At 43.5% G+C, this 26033-nt stretch overlaps 1 protein-coding gene, 1 non-coding gene and 1 pseudogene across 3 annotated transcripts in view; 1 reads left to right on the forward strand and 2 right to left on the reverse strand.

Annotated features, from left to right (window-relative positions):
* The window catches only part of LOC134367448 (structural maintenance of chromosomes protein 1B-like), an 84142-nt gene extending 70435 nt beyond the window's left edge, over positions 1-13707 (reverse strand). For both annotated transcript variants that reach the window (XM_063084206.1, XM_063084205.1), the window contains exons 1-5: positions 13599-13707; positions 5224-5412; positions 3835-3947; positions 3542-3745; positions 1017-1255 (exon numbers count right to left, since the gene is read on the reverse strand). In XM_063084206.1, coding sequence (XP_062940276.1) covers positions 1017-1255; positions 3542-3745; positions 3835-3947; positions 5224-5412; positions 13599-13707 — 854 coding nt within the window. The remainder of the gene's footprint in view (positions 1-1016; positions 1256-3541; positions 3746-3834; positions 3948-5223; positions 5413-13598) is intronic.
* Positions 12354-12469, reverse strand: LOC134368745 (U5 spliceosomal RNA). The gene has a single exon (XR_010022456.1). It is a non-coding gene; the product is annotated as a U5 spliceosomal RNA (small nuclear RNA).
* A 7554-nt stretch (positions 13708-21261) lies between the features above and the next one.
* On the forward strand, positions 21262-25535 carry LOC134368624 (EOLA-like protein; annotated as a pseudogene).
* The last annotated feature ends 498 nt before the right edge of the window (positions 25536-26033 follow it).

A 26033-nucleotide genomic window follows, 5' to 3' on the forward strand; every position in this document is an offset into this window, starting at 1 on the left:
GGAATTGCCCCCAAACCAAAATCCCAATGATGGGGATATGTCGAAGGGACACAGGAGTCCATTCAGAGTTCTTCATAATCTAAACTGCCATAATCTAAGCAACAAAATAAACAATGCAGTATTAGATTATAACCTCAAATATAAAATATCCTCATATCCATACTGATGTAAATAAATAATTGAATAAATAAATAAATAAGAGACAAATCTCCCGTATAGAAGAATTCTAAATAAATTATGTAGATGCTCTGCCCTGGATGCAGAACATAACGCCCCGTTCCTCAGGTTTGGGCTCTGCCTCGTGACTCCCTTCCAAAGAACATAGTATGAAAAGGGGGGAAATAAAAGAAGACCTTTCCAATGGAGAAACCTGACAAAGTCAGGTGCTCAGGGTCAACGTCAACCGTGATATCATGTTGATATTATGATATGTGGTACAGGATGTGATATGTCCTATGACACATATCACATGTTAACATCCTGATGCCTTATGATGAGAATGGCATTTTATTTCTGTCGTCTTCCTCCCCGAATCCCACAACCCCTGTCTAATTATAAGAAAAGTTTTCAGACAAATCCCAACCGAGGGACATTCTGCAAAAACCTGACCAATACTTAAAACTGTCAAGGGCATCAAAAACAAGAAAAGTCTGAGAAACTGTCATAGCTGAGAGAATCCTAAGGAGACAGACAACTAAATGTAATATGGTATTCTGGATCAGAAAAAGGACATTAGGTAAAAACTAAGAAAATATGAATAAAGTATGAACTTAAGTTAAAAATATTGGGCCAATACTGGTTTATTAATTCTGACAAATATATCACACTAAGATGTTAATAACACGAGAGACAGGGCGGAGAATTCTGTACTATCTTTATAATTTTTCCATATATTTAAAAGTATTCCAAAGTAAAAAGCTTATTTTAAAAAGTCAACTTTCAAAGTGTCATTTATTTTTTACTTTCTATCAATCTACATAAAACCCAGCTATTGCTACCTATTTTTAAAGACTCACTTTAATTCATTTTCTGTCTGTTGTAGTTGTTCGGTTAGCATTCCACGTTCCTTTTTCTTGGCTTTAAGTCTGTTTGCATGATGAGAAAGAGACTCTTTTGTGACACTCAAATCCCTATTCACACGCTCTAACGCAGAATTCAGAAAACAAATTTTCTTCTCATTGTGATATAGTTGGAAAAGGTGTAGTTGTATCTTGTTGACTTTCAGTTCTTCAAGGAGACTGTGGTAACGGTCTGCCTATAAAACAGTACAATTCAACAGCAGTAAAAAGTGAATATACTTAAGCTCACCTTTCATAAACCCAACGACTGTATCAACAAATGATCTCTAATGAATTTTCATTGATGTCACTAAGAAACACTATTTTTGCCTAAAGTAGCATTATTTAGGGAAGGTTGCTGAATACACTTCTACATTAAACCAGGAAACCATTAATTTTGTATCCATGAGCTCAGTGGTGTGGTGGTAAGAACAACGGAGTGACACCCCTAACCCGGCTCCTAATCCCATTTCTGTCTTGAGGAGTTTGGCAAGTCCATTAACATTTCTAGCATCAGCCTCCTCATTTGTAAACTGAAGGAAGAGCATCATGTAACTTGTACGGTCCCTAGAAGGGAAGAGATTTTCCTACTGATAGAACTAATAGGACTATTATAGTTCTTAATTATAGGTGAAGAGGAAGAATTTCCTTAACACTGATGCTATTAATAAAGAAATAAAGGAATGAAGTCCCTCAAGAGGAGAGCTCCTAATCAATGAAGAATTTCAAGTAACAACTAAATGGTCATCCTCCAGGATGTTGTAAAAAATTAGGAAGTTGGACTATTCTAATTGTCCTTATCATTTTTCAAGTTCTGTAATTTTATAAGTTATTTCACTACACTGTGACTATTGCAGTCTGACTTTCACTGCTACCACCCCTTTTTACTGACAAAAGGGACACATATACACATTTTAAAAATATGAAGAAACAAAGAAAAACCACGAATAAGAAACATATCCACTTCTCATTTATTACCTTAAATACTTATTGAGTATCTACTGTGTGCTAGGCCCTGTTCTATGTGTTGCTAAGGATATAGTGAAGAAGTAGACAGACTGTCCGTGCTCTTGTAAAGCTTATATTCCAGTTATTTGAATGGGGCGGGGTAGAGGAAGAGGAATCAGAGAACAAACACACAAACAAATAATAAACAAGATCATTTCGTACAGCAATACATGTTCCAAAAGAAACAATACAGGCTGATGTGACAGTACAAGGGAGGGGATGCTAATTGAGATTGGCGCAGGGGCTGGGGGTGGTGGACAGCAAATGCCTGCTTGAGAAAAGAAAATGGCATTTTTATAAACACTTGAACGAGAGAACCAGCCATGCAAAATCAGGCATACAGCTCTCTAGGCAGAGGAAATAGCAAAAGTACCAGGATAAAAGGGAGCTTGATGTATTTGCCAAATAAGAAAGGTCAATAGGGTAGCAAAATAGAGGAAGTTAAGGCTTGAGAGGTGAATAGAGACCAGATCAGTAGGCAGGAAAGGAGACTAGATTTTCAGTGCAGTGGGAAGCACTGCCCTGGAACCTTTCATGCAAGGGAAAGACAATTACCAACCATAGACAAGGCACTATACAGTTCTTCACAAAGGTCGTGGGAAAATGGAGCTAAAAGATAATACTAATCTTTCCATGAACTTCATGAGGACCCCTCGTACTAGGCATTGTGAAGGGCACCAAGAAATACCACAGCATTTGAAAAGTGCAGCCATGATTTCTTAGGAGTCGCCAAGACCCTTTTAGAGAACCCCAGAGGACAAAACTATTTTCATAATCATACTAAGACATCATTTGCCTTTTTCAGTGTGTTGACACTTGCACTGATGATGTAAAAACCAATGGTGGCTAAAACTGCCAAGCTTTAGCACAAAAAAGATTTAATGCTAAGTATTTAGGAGAAGATAGCTGTCTTCTATTAAGCCAGACGTTAAGGAGACCATAAAAATGTAAAACTGTGTTGCTCTTCTAATTAATTTGTTTGGAAAATGTAGTTATTTTTCATAACAATCTTATTTATGTTAACATGTAACAAGTTTATTATTGCTGCTTTTTACATGGACCATTAAATCTGTTTTTAAAATTTCCAGTTTGATTTCAAATACAAGAAGGATTGGTAGATAAAATCCACATGCACAAAAACTCTTTGTGGTCCTCGGTGGTTTTTAAGTGTGTAAGGGGGTCAAGATCCAGAAGTTTCAGAGCCTCTGCTACATAAGAAATAAACCTATCAAGCGTGTTTCTAGTTGAGAAAATCAGACATTTTTGTAGTTCAGGTGGTCCTGCCTGTTTGGGATTAAGAACCCAAATAGTGAAAGATATATCCAAAAGTTTATCTTTACTGAACATTGGGCTTTCTTTTCCTTATATTATTAAAGAAATCTTCTTGGTAATCCCAAGCCAATACCTAGCAACTCTAACAGACAAAAAGTTTTGGTATCTAACACTTACTTGGTTACATCTTCATGACATCTTACCTCTTCTTTCTCTAATTGTGCTTGTTTGCACTCTGCAGCTACACTTTTTTTCTTATTAAAATTAGACTGTGCATCCTCTTCAGCTTTTTGTAACTTTCTCTTCTTTTCCTTATATTCTCCTATTAGTTCTCCCGAGCTGCTGATTTCCTCAAAAAACTTGGTTCTTTCTTTGGGTTTTTTCATTGAAATCGACTCTACACTTTCCTTTTAAAAACAGTAAAGCACATGAACATATAAAATATAGTGATGTATTTTCCCAACTATGAATCCAATCAACTACTACAGCTACTTACCTGAAAAACTAGGCAGTGTCGCGCTTTGACTGTTATGCCTATCTTCTCCAACTCTGCTGTGTAAGCAGAACGACTCACAGGATTATCATCACAATGAAATTCTGAGCATCCGCCTAATATAAAAGGATAAAGACTATTACAGGAAACATAAATATCAGACATCTCTCTACAACCAAAGAAGTTTAATAAAATCATTTTTGTTATTGAAACGGCCAGTGTTGCAATAATATAATCATATACATACTAATAAATGCATTTAATCAGCCAACAAATACCGATTGTCTATTAGGACGGTACCTTAGAAAGTTCATGGAAAAAATAGAATTGAAAGATAATACAAATTTTTCCACGAACCTTTTGCAGGACCCTTGTATATGCCAAAGACTATTTTACAGCAGTGAACAAAACAGATAAAAATTTCTGATCTCAAGGAGCTTATATCCTAGTCAGGAAGACAAACAAAAATAAGATATGCCATAAAAATAAATAGGATGTGAGAAAGTGGTAAATGCTGAGGAGTAAAAATGAGCTGGGAATGTGCAATGGAAGTTTCTGTGTTATGGGGATAGGCTTTGCAATTTTAAATAGGGTGGGCAAAGGAATCCTTACTGATATGGAAACTTTTGAGTTAAAAATCTAAAGAAAGTGAGAAAACTTGCCAATGAATATATCTGGGTGATAAAGTGGTGAAATATTTAAATTACTCATGAAGGCACAAGTATAAAATAATAAGACAGCATTTATACATTAGAAATGTTCTGGTGAACATTGAACAGTAACAACAAAACAAAAACAAATACACGTTTTTATAGAGGCTCTGTGAAATCCAAGCATCGGATAAAAAAATAAATAAACAACTCTCAGTGTTGTTTATTCAGCCAACACAGGGAATTCATGAATAAATCGCAACATAAAAATTCAAACATTTCACTCGAGGTGCTTTTTATGGTAAGAAAAACTGTCTACACAAGCCAAAAGTATGCATCTAATTAGTTCATCATAAGAAAAGCAGATAAACATAACCTCAGGAAGAACTTTTATAACTTCTCTCTCTTTCAGGTAGACTCCTTATATCTTAACCAAATATCCAGATATAAAAATGCTATTTGACAGTAGGGGCATTTGAACAAATACAAGGGTACTTCAAAAGTTTTGTAGAAAGATTTTGAAGTACCCTTGAAATGTCTGCTTAAGGAAGAGTCTTAGTGGAACATCAAATAGATTCTGTTCCTTGCCTCTGAGATTTTCTATTGAACAGGGGGAAATAAACCCTCTCCTTCTCTTTGCCAGTGGAACAACAATGATCACCCTTCAAAGAAAGAAAAGAACAAGCAATCTGACTTAATCCTAAACAATCAAATGACATAAGCAAAAATCTACAGAAAATACCTCGGATAATCCTTGTAAATGTTTTCTCTTCCCCGCTTTCCTCCACATACACAATTTTTACACTTGCAGATGAAGAAATAGGTTTTCCAATATGTGCTCCATGAATAAGATCTTGAATATTTTTCACTCTTAAATTAGCTGCTTTCTCTCCCATTACAAAACGGAGCGCATCCATTACATTAGACTTTCCTGGGGAAGGAAAGAGAAAAATTCATTCATTCCTAATGATAAAAAGCCTTGACCAGAGCTGAAGAAATCAGGACACGACTGGGAGTGAAATACAGCCAATATACATGCCTAAATAGTTCTGTCCTGTCAATGTTCAAATTGCATGTGACTGACAAGTTTTACTATGATTACTTGTTTCTCCTATGCAGCTATGGTAGACCATTAAGAGATCTAAATTTAAGGATCTAAATCCCAGCTCTCTCCCATTATTACGCATTACACCGCAGATAATCATTTAACGTCTATGAATTTCAGTTATTCTTATTTTATAAATAAGGAAACTATCACCTGAAACATTGTCAGTGCAGCACTAAGCCCTCACATACTAAAAAAAAAAAAAAAAAGCTAACTAAACCCAGGGTCTTCCCAACGGACAAACTAAGGTTGCTCGACTATTTAGGACTGGTATGAAATGGTGCTACAAAAAATTATATAGCAGGCCTGAGACTGCTATCCTGTGAAAGTCCTGCTTACAAGGTTGGCATCTGGGGATTGGGATTGGAATTTGGGGAGGGTTTCTACCATTCCCTGATCAGAATAGCCCATTGTGCCTAAAATGTTTGTGCAAACAGTATGATTTATGCTAACACCTGATTTCTTTCTAAGAGTCTAGAATTTTGGTATGTGTCAGGCAGAAAGGACCTGTGTGACCATCTCCCTGTAAAAACTGAGTCTTCGGTGGGGTTCCTGAGTAGGCACCATTTCACCCCTGCGAACTTTTTACTGGATGAATTAAGCACTGTGTGACTTCAGTGGATGAAGACTCATGATCTTGCACCTGGTTTCCTCAGACTTTGCCCCACGTGCCTTTTCCCTTTGCTGTGTTTGCTTTGTATCTTTTCACTGTAATAAATAGTCCTGAGTACAACTATGTGCTGAATCCTGTGAGTCCTCCCTGAAAATCACTGAACCTGGGGATAGCCTTGGGGATTCCCCACGCCAATGGTAAATTTGTTATCCAACCGTGGGCCAGTAATTTCCTCTAAGACAATTTCCAAGGTGTAATATCGATGCAGCTACTTCCATCTGTATTTATTTATTTTTTCCTTTCTCACATTCCTCCCCCCCACATCCACAAACAATTTAAATTTTTAATGCCAGAAGGAGGAAAGTAACATGAACAAAGAGAAAGTTATACCGTCAGTCACTAGAAATATGGGTTCATTTTAGAGATTTAGGATCTTTCTTAAAAAAGCCAGAAGTGGTTAACATGCTGCAAATTCATTTAGCTATGTCTCAGTTAACCAAAGTTAACTGATATATATAAAATGTGGCTATTGGGCTAGCTACTGTAAGACAGTGCATGTAGGACAAAATGAACATTCGTGGAACTGAATTATTAAGTCTGACAGTAACAGAGCTAAACAGAAACTCTTTTTTGGTCAATCCTTATTTAAAATCTGCCTAAAATCAATACTTCCCCACCCAAATTCACTCATTCAATTAATATTGTCCCTGACTAACAAAGGTTATATTCTGTCAATAAAGTCAGACAGTACACAAAAAAGACAATTACATGTTGTAATAAGTATAAAGAGATAAACTGAGTGATGAAATAGAGAGTAACAGAGAGGCAAGGTCAGATAGGATGGACAGAATACATTTATTAAGTGTGCACCTGCAGCTGGTGTTAGCTAACCAACCATGTTGAAAAAATGAATGAACGAATCAAGGCAGGTTTTATAATGATCAGATTGGGGACTTCTACTGTATATAATTTAGAACCAACATCAGGAAAGTTATGCTGAAAGAGTCATCTTTAGGATATCATCACTTGATAAATATGGATCAAGAATTCAAAGATATAAAAATTACACTGTCATTCTCTAAGTCCCTTTTGATTTTAACTCTACATGACTCCCATTCCTCTGCTTCTTTACCACCCTTTGACTAGTTCAAATCGTCCTTACTTTTAAGAACCTCCTTATCTGGACTCTTCAACTTTCAATCTCTTACTCCCTCAAATTCATTCATTCATTCTACAAGCATTTTCTTTTTCTTTTCTTTCTTTCTTTTTTTTTTTTGTCTTTTTCGTGACCGGCACTCAGCCAGTGAGTGCACCGGCCATTCTCATATAGGATCCGAACCCGCGGCGGGAGCGTCGCCGCGCTCCCAACGCCGCACTCTCCTGAGTGCGCCACGGCTCGACCCTACAAGCATTTTCTGAACACCTATTTATCAGGCAGTTTGCTAAGTAGTAGGCTGAAAATACAAATCTGTAGAATTGCACTGTTAAAATTTAGGGGAGGCCATATTTTGGACTAGCCTCCAGCACTAGGCCCCAGCAGAGGAGACCAAACCGAAATGGAGTCACTTATGGAAGTGCTACATAATCAACTGAAACTTTAAGGAAGCAGGTAAATCCCCAAACAGGTCAGCTTTTCCTGAAAACAGGAGATTCACCACAACCATTAAGAAAGAGCCCAGCTAACCTGAGTCGGCATAATAAGGAAGTCTCTACTTTAATCCTCACAAAAAAGGTAGCCTGTAGGGACCTGATGTTAACCAATCCACTTCCTTTTAACTGTTCTGTTTCCTTGGTCCCACCTAGGAAAAACGAACCGCTCTGTCATGCTCAGCAGAACTTCAGTCTATAAAATAGAATGAAGTGCTACCTAATTATATAATCACAAATAAAAGCCAATGAGATCTTTGAACTAATTTTCTTTTGTAATTTTATCCTTTTACTCCTCCAAGGTGCTTACAATGGGGAATGTCAATTTTCATTGAAGCCTATTTTGTGCCAGACACCCCATATCTGTTATTTTGTCTTTGCAACCATCTTAGGAGACAGGGATTTAATTTGCATTTTACAAATAAAGAAACAGAAGCTCAAAGTCAAACAAATCATGTTTTGGAGTGATGTTTTTCTGATTCCAAAACCTATGCTCTTTCCACTAAATGCAGGAAATTCTAATAAGCTATTTAATAAGTTCTAAGATGAAATGAACACAAAGTACTATATTGGCGCTTAGGAGACGCACTAATGATTGGAAGCTCTGAGTAGGCTTTGCAGGAGATAATTGTGAGCTAAGATTTAAATGGTAATTAAAAGTTTAGAGAAGGGGGTGCAGAAGGTAAAATACCATCCCAGAAAAGAGAATAGCTTCACATTGGTACGAAGAAGTGAGAGAGCACTGTACCGTTCCAGTAAGAAACCAAGTAATTCTATGCAGGTACAGCAGAGCTTACAAGGTTGGGAATCCTAAGAGACAGAGATAGGGAAGTTAAGCAAGAATTACAATGTGCTACATTAAAGGAATTAAACTTTATGATGAAGATTATGTGAAGCCACTGAAGTATTTCTTTTCTTTTTTCCAAAATATATTTTATGAAGATTTCTCAGACAATAACCCAACAGGAAAATGGGCAAAGGACACAAACAGCAATTCAGAAAAAAATATAAAGGCCCTTAAACATATGAAAAGATGCTCAAACTCACTCATAAAAAGAAAAATGTGGACCTTGAGAGAATTATATTAAGTGAAACAAGTCAGGCACAGAAAGAGAAATACCACATGTTCTCACTGATTGGTGGGAGCTAAAAATTAATATATAAATTCACACACACAAACACACACACACACACACACACACACACACACACACACACAAACCGGGGGGTGGGGAGAAGATATAACAACCACAACTACTTGAAGTTGATACGACAAGCAAACAGAAAGGACATTGTTGGGGGGGAGGGGGGGCGGGAGAAGGGAGGGAGGTTTTGGTGATGGGGAGCAATAATCAGCCACAATGTATATCGACAAAATAAAACTTAAAAAAATAAATTTAAAAAAAAAAAAAAGAAAAGAAAAATGTGCAGAAGAGGTAAATCCATAATGACAGAAAGTAGGTGCCGAGGGATGGGTGGAGATAGATAACAGGAAGCGAATGCTAATGGGTACAAGGTTTCTTTTGGGGTGATGAAAATGTTATGGAATTAGTACACAGTGATTTGATGATGGTTGCACAACTCTGCGAATAAACTAAAAACCATTGAAAGTGCACTTTAAAGGGATATATTTTATGATATGTAAATTACATCTCAATAAAGCTGTTTTATAAAAAAATTCTAAAAGAGTACTTCATGTATTTTCTAGCTCTGTACGCTGAAATAGATCAGAACCAAAGTTTTCTGAATGCACTGAGTACGTCTAGTTCCTAGAAGGTGGTCTCTAATGTCTTTCCTACTAAAACGAACTGGAAGTCATTAGAGAACCAGCTAATTCCAAGTCTGTGGCAGGGAAAATTGAAGATAAGCCTGGGAACTAGGACATCATATTTCAGAAAGGAAAGAGTACAGGACGCAGCTTGAAGGAATTCTGACCGAATGAATTGTAATAATATGAACACCAAAAATGATTTCGGTGGATTAAAACACACTGCGTCAATGACAATCCATGAGTCCATAATGATACTAACAAAACAAAAAAGAGAAAAATTCATTTTCACCATTTAGGGCAGTTATTAAAAAATTTTTGTTTGAAGATATTAATTAAAAGCAAAGGGGCAAGGATTTATCTTGTTTTTCCAGTGTGAATTCTATTTTAGGTTAATCAGAAAACTCCATTTATTGAAGGGAAGCTCTTTTTTTCTTTTACAGGGAAATACCATCCACTGAATGTACAAAGCATGATAGAATTAGAAAATCTGATTTCGTAAACCTTAATGAAATGCTGATTCAAAGATTATTCACTGGCATTAAAAACATAAATAAATGTCAATAGAGAACATTTGAATAACACCAAAGTAACAGTGGACTTTCTAGTTAGAAAGAAGGAGAAAATCTACACAATACAGAGATCACTGTCACCATCCTAATCCAGGGGTCAATTTTTAGCATCACTAAGAGTACAACAAGCAGGTATTCTGTGACATAATGCAATGTGAAGTACACAATAACACCTATGATGGAGTCTAGCCAAAAATGTTTAATTTGAATCTGTCAGCTCTTCAGATATATCTTCCACTTCACAGAAAAAGAGAGATAGAGAAACAAACTAAATAACACCATAAGGAAGCAGTCAGACAAACCTAAATATTTTATAGAAAAACTTTTCTAATCTTTTCAACAAGTCAGTGTTAGAAATAAAAAGACTGTGCTGAATAAAGAGAGTTAAGGGCTGCAACAACCAGATGCAATATGTGGTTCTAGTTTGGAAAATGGTTTGGTCAAAGAGCATTTTGGAGTCAGCCGGGAAATCTTAATTTGAGCTGTGCAGCAGATGAAATGGTCGTTTACTAAAAAAGGCAAAGATAACTGCCTGAAAACAATAATCCAGAAAACAGTATGTACTGGATGAACTCATTTTCAATTTTTAAAAGTTTGCATTGAAAAAGTCTTTATGGCTATGGCCCTAAGTATTAGAGTAGTAATCTCTGAATTGTGGGAATATGATCGTTTTACATTTTTAAATTTAGTTTATTTTTATTAGCGTATTCATTGTTACAAATCATACGTATTCTTTATGCCCCGTATACAATCTTCCCTCTCCCCATTCCCCTTTTCTACTTTTTTATTCTTTTACTTTTTTATTATTTGTTTTCTAATTCTTTACAAAGATATATTTTGCTTTTGTAACAATAAAAGATTATTTTTTTTTTAAGAATTCCGCAGCCATTATGAATTATCAAAAAAAATCTTTTTTTAAAAATCACTTTCCTGGTTAGAAATGCAAACCATTCAACATAGAAAATTGGGAAAATATAGTTAGCTGAAAATCACAGCATTCAGAGAAAACCTTGTTGATGGAAATGGATACGGAATGTTGTCAAATGCCTTTTCCTCATCTATCAAGAAAAGAAAATGGATCTTCTTTCATGTGGGAACAAATAAAGTTTACTCTGGTAGCACCATGCCACGTGGATTTAAAGTACTATAAGACTGAAGGTTGGGAACTCAGCAAACAGGTTCCTGCATTAATCCAAAAAAAGAGATGATAAGAGCCTGAAGGGATGTGATAGCAGTGGGAATGCAGGGAAGGGCACAGGGCTATTAAGGAGGTAGAACTGGCATGATTGGTAATATACTGGCTGTAATTGGGAGCATTTATCAACGATGAAGGAAAATTCATCAAGTCGGTAGTCATAGGAAACCCTGGGAGAAAAGCCTTCTAAGCCCCAGGACCAGCAAATGCTAACACTCCGAGATGGCAATGTGTTGGGCCTATGCAAGGAAGGCAATAAAAGAAGCAATTCTGACCCAAGTATAGTAAATGTGGGGATTCCAAACTTATACTTTATTGCTTCCCTACATATGCACTACATGCTCCCAGTTTGGAATATGAGCTGTTGCACAAATAGACTTTCACAAAACACTGGAAACACACTCTACTCTTTTGAGTACAGCTCACACGCCATCTTCTCTGGAAAACCTTTCCTGATCTACACCTCTTCCTATCTGTACCTCCCCCAATCAAATGTTTTATTTTCCTCATTTAAAGTTTCATAACCACTGTTATCTAGCATTCTATCTCAATTAGTGTGGTATTTTCTCTTTTTTTAAGTAAAACATTTCATTAATAACCTTTTATACTGATTACACATTAAAATAATATTTTGTATCTGTTGGATTCAATATATTAAAATCAACTTCACCACATGGTTTCAGGAGGTGACCTAACAAAGGTGGAAATGATGACTGTAAGAGAGGCCGGTGATCTGAAAGCTGGCAAATAGAATGGAAGGGACTTTTGCTTCCAGAATACTTGCCGCCAAGTTTAAGCTCATGAAATAAATTCACAAAATGACCAGACGGTTTTCATCTTAACTAATTTGAATATAGGTTAAACTATCAGTCAATTAAATTTAAGTTATTGAGTATAAGAAGACATTAAGAAAGTTAAGTAAAACTCTAATTAAAAGCCAATAAGCAAAGTCTCTGTTTTAACAGCATCACTAGCCTTGCCAAAACAAGGATCCAAAAAATTCGTTTAAGACTCAGAGTTGTTTCTCTCCATGGAAATCTTCAGTAAAATGCAAAAGATTTACACAATCTGAAGAGAAACCAGAGCATCTAGTGTTACTTTCTTACACTCCCTGTAGGTTAGGAACAGAAGCTGTCTTAGTCTGCATATCTTCTTCTGCTCCTAGCACTAGATTTATGTCAACAACTATTTGCTGAATCTAACTGAATGGAAAACATAAAGGTTAAGATTAAAACCGAAATTTTTCCTTTACTCCTCCCCCAAATTAGGAACATATCGAGTTTTGGCAGGTGGTGACAATAGGAAATTATTATAAATATAACAACCAACTAAATTAAAATATAACAGGAAGTGATGAACTGGCTTCATGAAATCTATCTTCATGTGCCAGTAGTTCTGTGAGATTAAAAAAATCTAACAAGAGTTCAAATGAATATAAATGAAATATCACCCATTAAATTAGTCATGGAGGAGTAGTATATTGAGTTTTGGCCTTCATATAGGAAAAAGAATGTGAACAGCCAAGACCAAATCCAGTATTAAGTAAACCAAAAGTCGTTGTGGACAGATGGTATTGAAGGCAAAGCTGAAGGAATCCATGACTGGCTTCATGTGGTTACAAACACAGTCCCTATGTTACCAGTGATGCTCATGAGGAGGCTGAACTTGCAGGGCATGTTTGTCCAGGGAAGGGCAAGCGGAATTTGTAAAGGTATTTCATGATAACCTTAAGTTGGGGTGGAGGGGGAGGCGGAGGGGGGGCAGGGGCCCGGCCCGATGGGGGGTGGAGGCTGAGGGCCGGGGACTCAGGCTGGAGCCGTCCCGGCCGGGTCGGGGTCTCCCGCAGTCCAGTGTGCATGGCCGCCCTCACGTCCCCTCAGTGGGTGGGCGGTGGGACCGGGGACTCAGGCTGGAGCCGTCCCGGCCGGTTCGGGGCCTCACACAGTCCAGTGTGCATGGCTGCCCCCACGTCCCCTCAGTGGGGTGGGCGGTTGGTCGGCGCCCCCAGCAGTCCAGTGTGCATGGCCGCCCTCACGTCCCCTCAGTGGGGTGGGCGGTGGGACCGGGGAGTCAGGCTGGAGCCATCCCGGCCGGTTAAGGGCCTCCCACAGTCCAGTTTGCATGGCCGCCCTCACATCCCCTCGGTCCCCTCAGGCAAAGTGCTGCCGACTGGGCCGGATGGAGGAGTTCAGGTCCCGCCTCGAGGTGCCCAGTTACCGGAGTTATTGGGGCCGATGATGCAGGTGAACCTCTTGAAGGGGCCAATGACCTGGCGGCCCCGCCACGACTTGAAGTTCTCCACGATCAACACCTGCAGGACGCCCATGGCGGCAGCCTCCTCGCCTCAGCCGCGCCCTCGCGCCTGCCGCGAAAAGCGTGGGAAGAGCCGCTCCAAGTCTCGCGAGCCTAGAACGAGACCCTAGAATGAGACCACAGCATGACAGCGCCGTTCCTGAGCAACTGGAGTTGTTGACGACTGTGCACTCTAGGCAATGTGCTGTAAACATTTTTAAACATAGTTATTTTAAATCCCTTGTCTGATAATTCCAGAATCTGTGCTATATTTGAATCTAGTTCCGATGCTTTCCTTGTCTCTGTAGATAATATATGTTCTTTCCTTTTGGTGTCACTGGTAAGTTTTTTGTTGAGAACCACACGTGTTCTACAGAGTGAGGGAAGCGGAGGTAATTAGATACCTACTGGGAGGATTTATGTTAATCAGGATAGAAGTTGGGCTTTATTTCTTCTGGCTATAGGTACCAGAGCCTTCAAGTTCCTCTAGTGTCCTTGTTTCTGTCTTCTCTTTTATTAATTGTGACAAAAGTAAAATACTAGCATAAGATGACAGTAATTGGGGAAACTGGGTGTGGAATAAATTAGATTTCTCTGTACTGTCTTTGCAATAATTCTGTAAACCTAAACTTTTCTTTAAAAATATGTTTTTTAAATTTAGGGTTTTTTTTTCAATGAACATGTTTATAGGGTACAATTTCTTGTTTCAATATATCCATAAATTGTGTGAAGATCTAATCAGAATAATTAGCACATCTGTCACCTCTACATTTATCATTTCTCTGTGGTTATAACATTCAATATCCTCGTTTCTGGCTATCTTGAAATATCCTATACATTATTATTAGCTATTGTCACCCTAGGGCACCAGAACTTATTCTTCTTATCTAACCGTAACTTTGTAACTTTGCACCAGTCACCAACATTTCCCTGGCGCGCCCCTACCCACTTTCTTTCTCTGCCTCTGGGAATCACTGTTCTACTCTATGTGTCTTTTTTGAAATTTATTTTCCTTAATCAACCCATGATCATTGTATAGATTTACGGAGTACGATATGATAATTGGGTATATTTATACTGTGTGCAATGATCATATCAGGGTGCTTAGTACATCCATCACCTCAAACAATTGTCACTTCCTTGTGTCAGAAACATTCAATATCAGGCTGGCCCATTGCTCACTTGGGAGAGTTTGGTGCTGATAACACCAAGGCCACGGGTTCAGATCCCTACATAGGGATGACCCGTTGGCTCACTTGGGAGGGCGTGGTGCTGACAACACCAAGTAAAGGGTTGAGATCCCCTTACAGGTCATCTTTTTTAAAAAAGGGGGAAAAGAAAAAGAAACATTCAATATCATCTTGACTAGTTATTCAAAGATACACTGTGCTTTATGTCCCCTTCCTCTTGCCCCCGCCACTCTCTAGTAACCACTAGTCTACTCTCTGCTTCTGTGAGATCAACGTTTTTAGCTTCTGCATATGTGGGAGAACCTGTGGTCTTTCTGTCTCGGTGTCTGGCTTATTTCACTTAATATATTTCCTCCAAGTTCATCTATGTGGCTGCAAATGGCAGAATTTCATTCTTTTTTTTATGGCTGAGCAGTATTCTGTTGTGTATATATACCACATTTTATTTATCCAGTCATCTGTGGAAGGGCACATAGGTACGATCTAGCTCTTGGCTATTGTGAAGAGAGTCGCGATAAATGCGGGAGTGCAGGTAACCCTTCTACCTGTTGATTTCCATTCCTTTGGATATACAGCCTCAGTCTGCCCACTTGGGTCTTGGCTCTTTCTGTTTCCCCACTAAGTCCTGCTCAGGAACTGGGGCTGATGCTCACATGCAGTTATCTTTCATTGAAATTTCCCAGTTAGGGATCCCCTTCCATGGTATTGCATTTCAGGGAGAACTAGCAGAAGACGTAGTCTTTTGGTGCATCTCCCAGTGTTTGGTATACAATAGCCATTGCCACGTGAATGAGTGACAAGTGACTATGATTATGATCTCCCGTGTAATGTCCAACCTTAGACTAACTAACCACTTTAACTGGGTGACAATGAGGTTTTGCTTTCTGAGTTTGATCAAGAGAGGTGGGGCAGGGGTGTCCTGTCAGTCACGGACAGAAACAGCTGGGGCCATGGTGTCCCCACGCAGGAAGTCTGAGCAGACTAAAGGCTGTAGCAGATGGCGGGTGCATTGTTCAGAAGGACACTTCCCAGTTCCCAGCATACCCCAAGACTCACATTAAGATTTGGAAAGGAGCCGGGCAGGAGAGAGCATTGGTGTCCCTGAGGGATGTAGGCTGTGGTGAGCATCTGCTGCCCTAGGGGAGGCATGAGGAGAGTGCTCACTGGATCCATCGGAACCGCCCTGGCAGGCCAGGGAGGGACGTGGGAGCAGAAATTGGCCAAGGTGGGCTGGAGCCCTGGACCGTGTCATGAATCAGGCAGTCCCAGGAAAATGCCAGGGGCAGTCCCCTGTGTGCCACTCCAGGATGGAGACAAGGCCAGTGCTGGAAAAAGGGGCATTATTGGACAGTCCTTGAAGGGACATGACTGGTGTGGAGAACGCTTGCCCAGGGCTGCTAGGATGCCCAGTGCACCCCAATGGCCTTTCCTGGAGGCATTTCCAGGGCCCACCATCCTCCACAGCAGCCTTTTGTGCCTAGGCACAATTGCCATGGCCCAAGCCTGTTATGTGTATTGAAGCCCAAATAATGTTGATCCAATAAGATTATTTGATCTTTGAGTAAAACTTTATTTAAGACATATATCATGATTTCCTCCTGGGTGCCAGTGCTTATGGTGGGCACCAGGACTTGGGAACATGGCATTCAACCCTTGCTCTGAGGAGCTCTTTATCAAAGAGGGGTGTATGGCCACTTAGGAACTTCTTTCCATATGGTTCCAAAGACCAAATTTGTGTGTACAACAAAAATTTATAATTAACAATGTGCTTGTTTCGAAGTGAGATTCATTTAGCCAGACTTAGGTATAAAGGACACAGCTGACAGCAGGGGCTCTACGGCCAGCCAGCCTGGACATAAACCTCGGCTCTGCCACTTCATAGCTGTGCGATCGTGAGCAAGCTTCCAATCTCCGTGTACTCCATTTTACTTGTCTGCCAAACATGTACAGCATAGTACATAACTGCTGGGGCATTTACAAGGACTAGGCCAGGTATTATCTGTAGAGCATCTAAACAATGTCTGGTCCATACTGTTCTGTGTGTGTTTATTAAACTGGCAATTCCTGACCTCACTAAGTCACTTGTGTTTGTCTCCAGGATTCAGTAGAACAGCTCATGGAAGGTTTAGAAAATAGGGCTAAAACTTCTACTACATAGAACTGTGATGAACTTGAAGCACCTAGCCCACTCCCTGGCATGGGAAATGATCAGTAACTGTGCATGGTTGTCGTCATCCTTGAGGCTGGACCTGATCCTCCAATGCTCCAGAGGGCGCTATTGCAGGAGTCAAATGTTCTTATTTTCTCTACAACCAACCAGTGGCCAGTGCTGGTGAAGCCCCTCAATGTCCTGAATGTCTTCTGCCATCCTCAGGCAGTGCTGTAGAACCATGCGCAGTCCCAGGCATTTTCTCAGTGGAACTTTAAAATAACCCAGGGGTTATGACCACAGAGGCTAATACTTGTACATGAATACACTGGCTTAACTGTGGGGTGCATAAATATTGCTATAATAATAATGAAAGCATCCTCTTACTACTGTTACAGTTGACACAGTGGGTCATGGAAATTATCTCATTTTCTAAATCAAGTATCAGGACACAGGAGACTTGAGATTCTGGCTTTAGACTGAGCCCAATTCAAGTACTCAGGAATCTCTATTTCTAGAGTTTCTGGCCAAGCACACAGATTCCCCCGCCCACGGCTTAAGCCTCTCCTAGTGAAATCTCAGGGTCTAAGTTGCATTTCATTCTGCCGTTCACATCTGCCGCCATTTCAGATCACAATGGTCACAGGAATTTTTAAAAACAGAAAGCAGCTGTGAAGGCCGTGCAGATAACCCTAACTGAAGCGAGGGGATCGTGCCCTTGTGCTCCCTCCCAATGCCCCCTTGACTAGTCACTGGAAGGGACTTGATTCCAGAGAGGCAGTTCCCATCAACTGAGGGCAATTCCTGGAGAGGACCTTGGCTGGGAGTCATCAAAAACTGATGCCCTTGGCAGCTTGGGTAATGAGTGCCTCAGTTGTAAAGGGGGGATCTGGGTGACATCACACCACCCACTGTAGTCCATCTCTTGGAACGGATAAACCTCTTATCTTCATATAGAAAGTTGACCTGATTTGAGACTAACTCCTCAAGGATTCCTGCTGTTCTCTTCCTGATGGAGCTCATAGGAGAAGGAATGGTGGATAATTATGGGCCCTTTGCTACAGCTGGCCTCTAAGCCATAGTGATGATCATTTTCTCTCTTGTCTACTATGCATTCGAGTGTCCCCTCTGTCTCAGCCCGCACCTCTACTGTTCTCAGTGACTTACCTGGTCGAGTAATATGGACCTTAATCCCTGACGGTTAGGAGCCCCTGGTCCCCATGCTCTTCTCAGCATGTGGCACTTACAGTTGTCCAGATACCACAGAAGATAGGCAGGGGATTATCAAGACACATTCAAGCAGAAAACCTGAGTGTCAAACATATCCCTCACTGTTCCCACAGTGTGAGAGCAGCCCTGCCTCCTCCTGACAATCAGGACCAATTATCCCTGCAAGGATGGTAACACCTTTCTGTGCCTGCTGGTCCTACAGCATGAGGTGCTCAAAGTGCCCTGGTGGGAGCCACAGCTTAAAGTTCAATCGGACTCTTATTGTTTCTTCTGATGGGAATATTGTCACACTGGGAATCAATACGTCTAGCCATTACTTTCCAATATGGTAATCAGCAGCCACATGTGGCTGTTGAGTACTGAAATGGGGTTAGTATGACTGAGGACCAGAACTTTTAATATAATTTTAAATAATTTACATTTAAGTACAAATAGCTAAATGTACCTAAAGGCTACCTTCTTGGATAGCACAAGTGTATAACTACAGAACCTAATCTTGTGGGCAGATCGTATAAATTCCCATGTAGGTCACTGCGAGTGATAGTCACTGAGGTCATTCGACACTTTGGTTCATGGATCACGTATTGTACCTACTGACAGCGGACAACAATAATAGATTTTGAGTGTGTACATTCGCTGGAGGACACCCCATCCTTACAGGGTGTCATCTCCTAATTCGCACCTCATTTGCACTGTGTAGAAGCCATTCCATTGCTCCAGAAGACCAGCAGCTTCTGGGTGGTGTAATGTGAACAGTAAGAAGGTAGTCCCACTTGGACGGGAGGAAAGTAAGGACAGACAGGTTTGAAGATTTTGATGACACTAACAACCAGTTGTAAGAGAAAGAGGGGAAAAAGAGAGGGAGGCAGAGAGAGAGATGCCACAAATAACTTCTTGTAGTATCTTTCCTATGTTTTTGAAAATACTATTCTAAGGTTAAACATTTTGTTTTGTCATATTTTTATTTTATTATTTTCATATAACCTATTTTTCATTTCGGCTCCTGAAACTTCAGCTTCCTGGTTTTTCACCTTATGTTCTATATACAAGAGTTGTGTTCTGACTCTTTGCTCCCAAGCTATTTAAATTAATTGTATGAAGCACATACTTTTCTGTAATCTGAGAGCTAATGATGCAGCACTTCACTTTCACTGTCTCATTATATTTCAATCCCCTAAAAAAACAGAAGCCTTGGGTTCCTGGGAAGGTAAAGAACTAAAGCAAATCTTTATCTTTTGACTCTTATAGTTGCATTATCATAAATCACGGTTGAGAATTTACTGCGTATTCACACTAGTACAGACAAGGAGCCAGAATTACCTTGGCCATTTCTCCGACATTATATAATATATACACACCCTTGATTCTGACAGGGGCACATAGATATTTTGTATTCTGTCATCTGCACTGCAGGGGAAATGATTTGGGGTAATGGTACTTCCGTGTGGCCAAGGTCACATAGGGTTGCTGAAAGTACAAAGTGTACTGACTGATATGCTAAAGGCATTTAAGGAATATCTCTCCATGACGTCATCCTATGTATTAGGGATGACATATGTAACTACTGTGAAAAAGGCAAAGTTGTCCTTTGGTTTTGTCTATAATTCACGTTTCCCTTCCACTGCTGTGTCCCTTCCGCTAACAGTACTCTTACTGGACGTGATTATACTTATTAAAGGGTCCAGTAAGTAACAATTTACTTCTCTGGGTCTACCTTTAGACGTTAAACTCCCAGATAGGTCTCTGCCTTAATGATGTTGGGGTCAGTCATTTCTAACAATGTGCCTGAATTATAATAGCCCCTCAACATTCACCTCTTAATGTTCAATGTGTACACGTACCCTAAATTTTATGAAATCATGAGGTACATTTTCCAATTTCTCCCAGATTTAGAACAAAACTTCCCATCATGGGAATTCAAACAGCAGTTGTTTCATGCACAGATGGTGACCCTCAGCGTTCCACGATTGTGAAAACTTGAAGGCAAAGATCCGGAACATTGTGAAGCTGTGACATCAGGTACAGGAGGGCACCTGTAATTCCAGAAGAAGAAATCAAGTCCGGGATCCCCTCTCCACCAAGTGCTCATCTCAGTAATATTTTTTTCCTTGTGTCTTCACTCAAGGATCATCCTGGGCCACTATTTATGCACCTGTCAATTAACAAGAATAAAGACCAGTGTAATAGTGTAAATGCGCCTATGAAAACTTTAAATAAAACCACTCATGAATTATCTTCTTTTGAATATATTATGGCAGATTAGTAACCGAGGCGGGATTAGTTTCCAGACTTCGTAAAACGCTCCTACAAGGCCCTATGTCTGGATAAGTCACTCAATAGAAAAAAGGGCCAGAGGCCTTTCCTAGAAGAAAAAACCAAACCGACCAAGCAGTATTTGAAGGGAAACCAAGATTTGGGTCAAGGTCCTCCCAGACTGGCGGTGCCCCGCACACGTGGCAGGAGCCAAGGGGAACCTTCCCTGGAGGAGAGCACCCTCACCCAGGGCCTCAGAGGCAAAGAAACAAAGGGAGGAAGGTGGCCACCTTCTCAAAGGCGAAGGAGGGAGGCAGCGGAAGAGAAAGTGGTGACAGGCACAGAGAAGGAACAAAGTCACATAGAAATCACCCTGAGCATGAAGGATCAGCTCGGGAGGAGAGCATCTGCACTAGAGAGGGACTGCTGAGGCAGGGATGCTGAGTAAAGAAAGGAGCAGTGGCATTCCTGAGGACAGGCTGGCCAGGGAGGCTGGCCTCCCATGGCCGTGCCAAGGAAAGGGACCAGAAAGGCAGCGGGAAGGCTCAGAAGGCCACTGGGGTGGACAGCGACTTCCGCACATGCTCCCCAGGGACATGTCAAGTGCTGTGGTCTCAGGAAAGGAGGCAACGTCTTGGTGGGACAGTTGGCTGCAAAGAGTGATCCTTGGAAAGGACAAGGACTTCCTGAAAGGAGGACATGTGGCAGGGTGGGGAGGGAATCCTGGTGTGGAGAAGAAAGCAGAACCTGTGGAAGGGACTCACTCATGACCCCAGGAGTCCAGGGAAGGCGAGTCTGTGCTAACACGGTGACCCGAGGCACAGTGGCCGAGCTGGAGCAGAGGAAGGAGACGGGGAAGGCCCCAGATGTCTGCAGTTCTCTGGCCTCTGCCTGGGGGCTCCAGAGTGCCATGGAAGGGTCACAGAGCGAAAGGTGGGAGCAGGGTACCAGTGAGGGGGTGAAGGCTGACCTGCCAAGACACAGCCAGTGTGGGAGGGAGGGAAGACCTGTCCCTGCCAGGACTGTGGGAATTAGGGGATGGGAAGCTGCAGGTGAAGACAGTGTGACACCGAGGTCAGAAGTCAGGTCGTTGCCACGTCTGCAGCTTACTTGTTTCCTGTCATGAAAATCAAGACTGAGATGCATTTCGCAGGGGTGGCCAAAGACCACCCTCCCCATCCATACCTGCGACCCAGCGAAGTGGTTCTTCCCAGGGTCACCCACCACCATGGCGGGGAACTAGCCTTGTGGCTGCTGCCCTGAGTCCCCGCTCCTTGTCACAGATCAGACTTCTGCTTTGTCCCCACTCTAGTGACACTGCACAGGACATGTGAATGGCACATGCTCCTCAGCACGCCCATGAAAGCGAGGAGCAGCTGGCAGAGTCAGAAGAGGACGTGCTGTGACAGCACAGTCATGGCTGTCCCCACTAGAAGCCACGTATTGTATCCGGCTCATTAGGGAAGTTCCAGCTCTTCCACCAACAGGACACGGGAGCAAGGACAGCAGCCCAGCAGTAAGGGGACGCTCACTCCTGATTTGACACTGCTCCAGGGAGGAGCCGGGGGTTCGGCATAAGCTGGCAACCATGGGTGGGGAAAGGATTCCAGGAGGGGACACTGGCGTGGATGACAATTGGAGCTGCTGATATTTCGGGTCCCTCGCAACCCTGAGGCCTATGTCCCATGGAGAACCTACTTTGTCCCCCTCAGCTCATGTCCTCGAGCTTCCCCAGGGACAGAGCAGGTGCATCTCACAAGAATAGAAGAGCAAGCCGTCCTCTGTTGATCCAACATTCACTAACCAGCTACCGTGTCCTGGGCACCCGGCTTACCGCAATGAGTGACCCACAGGACTTACCCTCAAGGAACTTGGAGACGCCGGATGGCCCGACTCTTGCAGTGATTACAACCCTGGGTTACAAGAACCTGTTGGAGGGAGGGGGGGGGGAAGGCAGAAAGTGCCACCCGAACTCAGAGACAAAAATACCTAACATTTGGGGGTGGGTGGGAGGGGCAGTGAATGTGACTTTAAACTTGGGCCCTGAAGGAGGACAGGGGTCTGCCAGGTCTAGAGGAGGCTGGTCTTCCAGGCTGTGGGAATGGTCTGAGAGAAAGCAAGGCGTCCTGGCAGGGTAGGCTGGTTCGGGGACCAGTGACCAGGAAGCACAATGTGACCCAGCACAGAGTGTTAGGCGATAATGCTGGAGCGAGCTGTGGCTGACTGCACCAGGAGAAGGCTTGGCAGGGTTCTCAGTAGGGGGCTGATGGCAGTCTGATGACGACTGGAGATTTACAGAGTGGCTAGGAGCAAGCAGAGCCCGCCTTCGGGTTCAGCCCTGCGGTGCAAGCCTCAGTCTATGGCCCCGTGGACCCCAGGCAAGTGTTATTGCTCCTCTCGCAGCTCCCGTGCCCTCTGGACTGTCCTCTGGGGTACACACTGGGGGTTGGGATAGGTAGCTGAGGACTTGGGTTGCCATTCTGACCCTTCCCTAATGGTGCAGCACACAAGTGCCTAAGCTCCCGCCAGCAGATCCACCCCAGCTCCTCCTCCTGCAATCCCGCCCCCAGTTTCTCCTCCTGGAGCCCCGCCCCCAGTTCCTCCTCCTGAGGCCACGCCCCCAGCCCCTCCTCCTGCAGCCACGCACCCACCTCATCCTCCTGTAGCCTCGCCCCCAGTTCCTCTTCCTGCGGCCCCGCCCCCAGTTCCTCTTCCTGCGGCCCCGCCCCCAGTTCCTCTTCCTGCGGCCCCGCCCCCAGTCCCACCTCCTGCCGCCCCGCCCCCAGTTCCTCCTCCCGCGGCCCCGCCCCCAGTTCCTCCTCCCGCGGCCCCGCCCCCAGTCCCTCCTCCCGCGGCCCCGCCCCCAGTCCCTCCTCCCGCGGCCCCGCCCCCAGCTCTTTCTCACAGCCCAGCTTACCCAGCAGCTCCGCCCCAGCTCCTCCTTGTCCTCAGCAGTTGAGTGGGCCTGGCAGTGAGGGTTAAACCTGATGATGCACAGGTCGTGCCCACCCCAAGGCCTGTCACAAAGAAGCTGTGTGTGCACTGAGGCTAGTGGTTCTCGTTCTCATTATTTCTTTCTCAGGGCACAGGTCTGGGACAGGGGAAGGGGGTTGAACAGGGTGGCACCTGAAGGAGTCGGGAGGAGACACCTGACGGGGACACCTGAGGTCACAGGTCACTCCTAGGGCTGAGCTGAGGTTGGATACCAAGGACTTGTGCTCAGCAGCCCTGGGATAGGAGCCAGGAAGCTCAGGGCCTGCGGTGCCTGGGGCTGGCACAGCCAGGGAGCTGAGAGTATCGGCGAGGTCTGGGTGTGGAGAGGGCAGCAGGAGAAGAAGCAGAGCCCAGGACTGTCCCTGTGTGCTGCCAGAGGGCTGAAGCCAGCCCCGACTCTCACTAGCCCACACTCGTCCGTGTTCCCCTCGGACTTGATGACCTCTATCGTAGCACTGATCACACGCTGTCCTGCCTGTGCCTTTCTCTAGCTGTCCCTGCCATAGTCCGTGAGCTCTCCGAGCATTCCATCAGGTGGATCTGAGTGACCCAAATAACAGCCTTCCCAGACCCAGTCTTCCCTTGGGCCTGCTGTGCTGACAGAGGGTAGCAGTGAACCATCGAGGTCAGTGTGGATTCAGGGCACCTGGGAAATGGGGTGAAGGTCAGGCCCACTGGCCGTGAGCTTGGAGGACTGATGTGTGATGAGCTTCTGTGTTCTCACAGGCCACCGAGGCCCAGAGAGCTTGCGGAAGGTGAAGATCTGTTGCCTCTCCTTCTGGCAGCCTTATGCTGGCTTTGACTTAAACGGGGTCAAGACCTTGGAGTCACGTTGGTGTCCCCTGCTCGGCAGCCACCAGAACCATACCATCGCCATCCACATTGCTAACAGGGACTGGGAAGACGATGCCTGGTGGGAGCTGCTGCAGGGGAGGCTCGTGATGACGCCCGCTCAGATTCAGGCCTTGCTTCGGGAAGGGGAAAAGTTTGGCCGAGGAGAGGTAGCTGGTAAGTGACGATGTGCTGATCATTGTGCTGATGACTCCAAGTGCTGCCACCCTGGATCTGGCTGGGGAGTTTGGGGGCTTCTCTTTTGGCTTGAACTGGTTTGTGTGTTTGCTGCAATTTTCTTAAGCAACGCACCTTCAAGGGGGCAGCAAGGGGCCCTGGGCTGGGGTCTGCAGGCCCAGCTTGCCTCACCTCCGGTAAATCATTTCTCTGCTCTGGGCCTCAGTTTCCTCTTCTGACCTGTGAAGCTGGGTCAGGTCCATGATGTCATGTGCTGCTGGGCTGTGCATGTGCGTGTGTGGGGCAGAGACCACCAGAGGCAGCACAGCACATTGTGCGGGTCGGCTGCCTGCCTGGCTTCACTTGCCTGCCCTGTCCCCACCACCAGTGACACCCTGGGCTAATCCCTTCACCTCCGTGGGTGGTGGGGGGTCCACATCCGCACCTGTCCCTGGTGAACTGCCTCAGAGCCTCGTTGTCTCCATGTTCCCGGGCAGTGGCTGGTGCCCTTCCATTCTCAAACTCCTACCCTCAGCAGTCTTGCTGGCACCTGCACGTTACTTGTGTGGCTTCACAGGGGAGCAGGCCCTGTCCTCTTCATTTCAGGAGAGCTCCCTCGTCCTCACCCAGGATTCCCGGAACATGTTTGGCTCATCATCTGTGCTCCGTGAGAAGGCCCTGCTGCCCTTCCTGTCCTTGTGGTGATGTCATCTAAGTCTGTAGTGGCCGTAATTTTGAATAACCAAGTTGTCACACTGGCAGGCCTTAGTTGATGGAAGGGAAAACCACCCGTGTGTTTCTCTCTTTGTGCACAGGGCTCATTGACGTTGGGGAATCTTTGGAGTGTCCCGAAAACTTAGCTCCTGAGGAGGTCGTGGAACTGGAAAACCAAGCTGTCCTGACCAACCCGCAGCGGAAGTACCTGACTGTGATTTCCACCCCAGGTGGTTACTGGAGCCCTTACCTAGCAAAGGGGGAAAGGATATATTCCAGGTGGACATCCCAGAGCGCCTGATCCCTTTGGGGCAGAAGGTGTGATGTGTGTGGGCTCTTGAGAGGAACGTGGCTGAGAAACCAGCTAAATCATGGCACTGTTGATTCGCCATCTTGGTGCACGTGCATGTAGATCAGGTTAAGTGTGAATTACCCCTGCATTGTAGCGTGCTTCCCACTATGTGGTATTCACAGAAACGGGTTTCTGCGCTCACATGAAGGGAATAAGGGGTTCTGGTGGTCATTTTGGTTCTGCCAATGTCTAGATTGTAGAAATAAATTGTGTCAAAGGTAACTGTGAAGTGTTTGGGGCTCCTTCATGTTTCCCCAGTCTTTCTTCTGGTCGGAGCTCATCAACTCTTTGAACAGCATCCTGGTGACCTTGTGTAAAGCGTGGGTCCAGGCACTGAATGTCTGCCTGAGAGTGACCAGCCATCAATAGCCTGACTCATCCAGGACGAAGAGGACGTCAGACTTAGAAACATGAAGCTGTCCATCCTTCCAGATTCCTCTAGGTCTCTTGTACACACGTCCCCCCGTCAT

The sequence above is a fragment of the Cynocephalus volans genome, chromosome X, assembly GCF_027409185.1.
Source record: "Cynocephalus volans isolate mCynVol1 chromosome X, mCynVol1.pri, whole genome shotgun sequence".
NCBI lineage: Eukaryota > Metazoa > Chordata > Mammalia > Dermoptera > Cynocephalidae > Cynocephalus > Cynocephalus volans.